General features: G+C 42.1%; 1 protein-coding gene across 2 annotated transcripts in view; it reads left to right on the top strand.

The window, feature by feature from the left end:
* The first annotated feature begins 1,250 nt into the window (after window positions 1-1,250).
* The window catches only part of CUNH21orf91 (chromosome unknown C21orf91 homolog), a 29,405-nt gene continuing 24,206 nt past the window's right edge, over window positions 1,251-6,449 (top strand). Inside the window, exons 1-2 of one of the 2 annotated variants that reach the window (XM_033232193.1) lie at window positions 1,251-1,392; window positions 2,374-2,507. In XM_033232193.1, coding sequence (XP_033088084.1) covers window positions 2,381-2,507 — 127 coding nt within the window. In that variant the 5' untranslated portion in view covers window positions 1,251-1,392; window positions 2,374-2,380. Of the gene's footprint in view, window positions 1,393-1,494; window positions 1,630-2,373; window positions 2,508-6,449 lie in introns of those variants that run through there. The other variant, XM_033232194.1, reaches the window with a different exon arrangement.

Genomic DNA, 6,449 nt, shown 5'->3' with positions numbered 1-6,449 from the left:
GGCGGCAGAGCGAGACTCCGTCTCAAAAAAAAAAAAAAAAGATGGGTAGAATCCAAGATGCAAGATATTTTAGTCATAGTTACCTAGAATGAGAAATTCGAAGAGAAAAAGCTCAGGCTTTTCTATTTCAATTAGTGCATCTCAAACTTCCATGAACATAGGAATCTCCTGGGGGTCTTGTTAAAGTGCAGGTATTGATTTAGGAAATCTCGAGTGGGGCCTGAGATTATACATTTCTAACAGGAAACCAGGTAATGTCAGTGTTGCTGGTTCATCTACTAAAATAGGTGGCAAGGACACAGATCGCTCCTGCGAGGCACAGATGCCATAATTAGAGTGCTAATTTGGTCCAGAACTTTCCAAGATCTATCGAGTCTATTCCTACCATCAGTTCAAGAATGCCTACATGTAGACTGACAGACCAGCCCTCTTTCTATTTGAGTGCAACCAGAACACACGCATATGATGCTGTAGAAAATAACACTGCTCTTCGCTCAGTAGCCTTGGGTTCAAGCCCCAGCCTGTTTCTAACCAACTGTGATAACCTGGGTTAATTACTCCTAAGCTGCAAAATGAGAGAACAGGTCCTGTTTCTCCTCTGTAGGTTCCCGTGAGGACTACAATAGAAAACGTAAGGGAAAGTACTGCATGAACCGTAACCCCAAAAAACCGGAATAGCTTAAATAAAAGTCAAGCACAGAGTTTGAGAACCAAGGAGGACCTAAAAATAAGAGGTGGGGCTAGGGGTTTTCCCCGTGGGCGTTGAGGGATGTACCATACGGGGGGGCGCCCCACAACAAATAATCTATTTTAAAAGCTTCTGTATTTGAAATTATACCTCTATCATGACACCTGAATATGAACTTTTCCTTCGTTAGATACTTCAACTGGCACTTAACTATAAGTTCAGAGACAGTATTATGCTTCTTTCTCCTGAAGTCAAAGTGCCACCCACGCACCTCTCCCTTTCTCCCATCCACCCGCGGTTTTCCTACCCGCGCCGTCAGCGGCCCCCGCCCCGGGGCAGTAGTTTGCACTATGCTGAAGAGAGAGGTGGAACGGATTCGTCTATCTACGCACCTCGACGAGGGGGGTGTGAGGAGCTACGTTCCAGAGAACGGTAAGAAACTCCGGCCAGGACACACGGAATCACAGGAGAACTCGAGGCGAAGGTGCGGCGTCGGTGCAGGAGCGTAGGGGCGGGCCCGTAGCAGCCCTGCGAACGCGCAGGTGCGCCCGCGGCCGCGCCACCCTCCCCGCAGCCTTCGCTGGATGGCGCCGGCGGGAGAGGGCGGGGCCCGGCGCGCGGTGGCCGCCTCTGCTGGGGCCGGAAACAATAGTGGAGGAACCCGAGCCGCGCGGAAAGACGGTGGTGGCCCGCGGAGCCGGACGGTAAAGACCCCACACCCCTGCTCCCATCCCACCTGAGCCCACATCCCCCGTCCTATCGTCCCACCTCCTTCGAGTTCCGAGCCCCGTGGCCCCTCGCGCTGGTGCGCGCCGGGCGCCCCGACGGACGGACCGACGGAGAGACTGACGTGGGTCCGCGACTCCCTGAGGGCGGCCGCGCGCCCCCAACGCTGAAGGACGGTCCAGGACCCGGCTCCCCGAGACCCTGAGGCTGGGCGGGTCGGCCGCCGTGGCCCTCAGACGCTTTGTTCCCTCTGGGAGGAATCCCGGAGCGTTGGGACGAGACTCTCCCGCCCGCTGGGCTCCAGGATGCCGCGGCTCTCCCGGCTCCGGCTTGGGCCCCTCCGGCGGTGCCTGGCCAGTACCGTGAATCCGCCGCTCGGCCTTCGGTGTGGTTGCCCCGGACCCGGCGGGACGCCCTCCCCAGGTGTTCGGGACCCACGTGCATTTTGCTGCCGCCGACCTCCGTTCGATTCGAAGCTTCGCAACTCCGAGTTCGCGAGGCGCATCTGAGGTTCCCCCAATGGAAGTTAGCAAAGCAGTGTCCCGTGCGGGTCGTTTTTCCTGTTTCTCACAGCGTTAACTAGGTTGACAAAACCTGGTAGCTGAAGAGGCCTCGCTGCTAAGCCCTGTGTCTGATTTTTCGAGGTTGGGAGACGAAGGAGGAGGACTAGAATGCCCGCAAACCTCTCTCCTTCAGGTCCCCTTAACCCAATCAACTGTAGGACAAAAAAGACACTGACATAGTGTCACCTATGGCCTAGCTTTAAGTTTTACTAGCTTTGTGTCTTTCCACAGGAAAAGTACAATGTTGAAGTGCAAGTATGGCGATGCTTGTTTGATGGAGCTTTTGCTTTAGATGAGCTGAACAGCATCCTTGTTTCCTAGAAGTTCCCAGAAAAGGGAACTACCCCAAAGGCAGGTTCTTGAATTGTCTGACTTTCCTTTTCTGTTTCTTAATAGGGGCACTATGAACGAAGAGGAGCAGTTTGTAAACATTGATTTGAATGATGACAACATTTGCAGTGTTTGTAAACTGGGAACAGACAAAGAAACACTCTCCTTCTGCCACATTTGTTTTGAGCTAAATATTGAGGGTAAGCACACAGTATAGTTTTGATTTTATGGCATGATTTTAACACAGCTGCTTTATACTGGTTGTAAGGTAAAACTAAAATATCTTCAATGATTGGAAATTGTGCTAAGTATGAATAGTGTAGAGATTTGTTAAAGATGAGGTTTCTGGAAATGAAGGTGCAGTTAACAGAGTTACGTATTTAAGAGAAATCTTTGTTTTTTAAAGACCCCTGGAACAACCCCATTTTTCCTAATACAGAAATAAGTATGAGTGTTGATTGGGAAATGTGTTTTCTGGTTTGAGAGCTTATTGAATTGTCAGATTTTAACAGACGTGTGTGTTTTTCATATTAAGTAACATAACAATTTTTTTATTCTTTCGAGCCTATTATGCAAGTATTTGAGTGAGATGAGCCCAAACCCTTTTCTCACCAATATGACCTTATTATCTGGAAAAATATTTTAAGATTTTTAGATTAACCTCTTTTCAGTGATCACACACACTGTTAGTAATTTTTAAAAACTGAAAAGGTTTTTAAAATTTTTTAATAGTGTCCCTAAGATATATGAAGAAAAATTCTCCAAATCTAAAAACAAAAAACAAAAACAAAAACAGCCCTCTTAGAAGGATTTATTTGGGTTGGTGCAGTTAGTGTCATATTAAAATTGATTTTTGGTTTAGATATTTATGAGTCATACTAAAAAAAAAAAACTTAATATTCTGGCCTGTAATTTGAGTTTTGAGTTGTTACATATCAGTAGAGAGACTTTCTTAAACCTCTAGATTTTGGACAGTTTCAAAATAGTTATTTCCTTTTTTCTGAATTATATATTTGAAATTTTTCATGATCTTTATTTTCTGTTCAGTAAGTATGGGGTATGAAATGTTCTTACAGTTTAAAAAAAATATAGTGGGGGATTATATACCTTGAAATTCCTGTTAGGACTTGTTATTCAGAAATTATTATAGCCACCAAACAGTATGTGATGGAAGATTATGGATTTCTTGTGTATTACGTAGAATATCTGTAACTTTGGCTTTAATAAATGTAGTGATTATAGCTAATTTCAAAAGATGATATAACAGGAACAGTGGTGTAGTCCTACAATTTCAGCTACTCCAGAGGTTGAGGTGACAGGATTGCTTGAGCCTAGGAGTTCGAGTCCAGTTTGGGCAGCATAGCAAGACCTCCTCTTTAAAAGAATAAATAAAAATAAAAGGATAACTTAAAAATAAGTTTATTTTACAGTACTTAAATCATGCTAGGGTGAAAATCTGAATTTATGTTCTTTGGAAATAGAGTTGGCTTGTATATTGTTGATACATTGTAGAATTTTAATTTTAGATGGGTAAAGACATTAGAAATTATCTAGTCCAAACCCTGTATTTTACATTTAAGGAAACAGCCAAAAAGCTGGACTACCCGGGGTTGCTGTAGTGGTGATGGCAAGCTGTTGTTATGTACCAGGCACTGTGCTAAACCCCTTATGTGGATTATCTTATTTAACTCAAGATAGCTTTGGAATGACTACTGTCATTTTCTGTTTTAAATGTGATAGAACTGAACCTTGGAGACCTAAGAAATACAGTTTGAAGTCACACAGCTCATAATTGACGATCCTGGACTTTAAAGCCTGACAGTCTGGTTCTAGTATATGTGATCTTAATACCATTGATCTACTGTCAATAGTTTTATATCAATAGGGCTGATGTTCTAATCCTAATTGGTTATCCTTGCTATTCTCTCAGCCAGCTTTTTCTGACCGGTTTCTAACCAGATTCCTGGCAAATCATCATTAACAGAGTTCGTACCATGATCAAATTTTTCCACAGAACCCTAAATTTTTGTAATTGCTTTTCTAGCTTTTTAAAATAAGCCTTTTATCTGGTACTCAGTCATTGTATAGAGATTATACAAGTATTTCCTCAGGTACCATCTCTTAACATTTCAGCTCTGATAATATCTCAGCATGTAAGCGTGGAATAAGTCCTTTGTTTTTGAAATCATAGTTCCCTTCAGTGTGAAAGACAATTCTCAGTTTGAATTAGAACTGTTTCATTAATACTCTCTGTATATTCAAGGTTTTATATATTAAAATCCCAATTTAATCTTTGTAAGAAAAATTAGAATCAAGTAATTTCTTTTCTCTCTGGTGTCAGTTCTCAGCTCTCACAAACACACATTTTCATTTTCACTACAGTGATCAGCTAGTGTATTACAACTGTTTTGTTTAATATGAGATTATTGTAGGCCAGCACGGTGGCTGACGCCTATAATCTCAACACTTTGGGAGGCCAAGGCAGGTGGATCACCTGAGGTTAGGAGTTTGGTACCAGCCTGACCAACATGGAGAAACCCCGTCTCTACTAAAAATACAAAATTAACCGGGCGTGGTGGCGCATGCCTGTAATCTCAGCTACTTGGGAGGCTGAGGCAAGAAAATGCTTGAACCCAGGAGACGGAGGTTGCGGTGAGCTGAGATCATGCCATCGCACTTCAGCCTGGGCAACAACAGCGAAACTCTGTCTCAAAAAAAAAAAAAAAAGATTATTTTAGAAAAGAGGGAACTAAGCATCTTGAATTGCACACAATTTTAGTTTTTGTATCAGTATACAGGTCTTTAGAAATCTGTGGGGGGAAAAGTCATAATAATTACATACTAGAAAAATAACAAGGTATATTTGTTGTCAGTAAATCTTTTAAAATGTTTTTAAAGTTTTCTTTCCTTTACCAAGTTCCCAACACAATGCCTGTCAATAGGCTAGAATGTAAGAGGGGCTTTTAAAAAATGACATTTAACTTTACTAGTTTAGTGTAAAGTTTTTCGTAGTTTGGGAGTATTGCAGTTACCTGATTTCTTAGCGTACTAATTGCTAACTTTGCTCTAAGACACTCTTCTCTGAGAAGAGGCTGAGTAAAAATAAATTCTCCTGAGGGATAATAACAGTTAAGCTAGTTTTGAGTCCATACATTTGTAGTAAACAATAATAATATTTTCTACTTTTTGGATTGTTGCTTACATCAAATAAACACTGGTTTCCTAATCAACTAGCCTCTTGTTTAAAAGCTGTGTGCATGCATACGTTTATAAAATTGAAGACAAAGGAAGGAAGAAAGAAATAACAAAAGACAATCTAATCTTGTTGAACAGATTTTGTATTGTGGGCATGGTTCTAAGTTGGCTTTTTTCTGTGACTTTACAATAATGAAAAGGAAAGAGGAGCCTAAATTTTATATACTTCCAAGCCACAGGTGATTGCTTTAAGGACCTGAGAAGCGCACTTTAAGGACTTAGATATTTTTAAATGTTTACAAGGTTAATTGTTTTTTTTTAAACTGTGCTTCACCATTTGATAGGTTTGGATCTGTGTCCGTACCCAAATCTCATGTTGAAAGGTAATCCCCAGGCAGAGACTGGTATTAGGTGATCGGATCATGGAGGCAGAATTCACATAAATGGGTTAGCACCATCCCCTCAGTGCTGTTCTCATGATAGTCAGTCAGTGAGTTATCATGAGACCTGGTTGTTTTAAAGTGTGTAGCACCTCCCCCCTCACTCTCTTCCTCCTACTCTAACCAAGTGAGGTGTTGGCTCCCTCTTTGCCTTCTGCCCTGATTGTAAGTTCCCTGAGGCCTCCGCAGAAGCTGATGCTACCGTGCTTCTTGTACGCCTGCAGAATTGTGAGCCAGTTAAACCTCTTTTCTTTATAAATTACCCTGTCTCAGGTATTTTTTTATAGCAATGCAAGAATGGACTAATACACCATTAAAATAAGTAGTCTACTTCTCAGATTAGGAAACAGATGCATAAACTTCCTAAATACAGCCTGCTCTTGGCCCTAAGGCACTATGAACTTTTTCATACGTATTAGTGATCAAATACTCTAATATGCATCATAGTTCAAATTGCTAAAATCTGTAAAGATATTTAATGACCAACTTACTACCATTCCCTAAGGA

The sequence above is a fragment of the Trachypithecus francoisi genome, unplaced genomic scaffold (genome assembly GCF_009764315.1).
Source record: "Trachypithecus francoisi isolate TF-2019V2 unplaced genomic scaffold, Tfra_2.0 Lachesis_group14, whole genome shotgun sequence".
NCBI lineage: Eukaryota > Metazoa > Chordata > Mammalia > Primates > Cercopithecidae > Trachypithecus > Trachypithecus francoisi.
The sequence above is the reverse complement of the archived record's forward strand: the minus strand, read 5'-3'. Positions and strand labels throughout refer to the sequence as shown.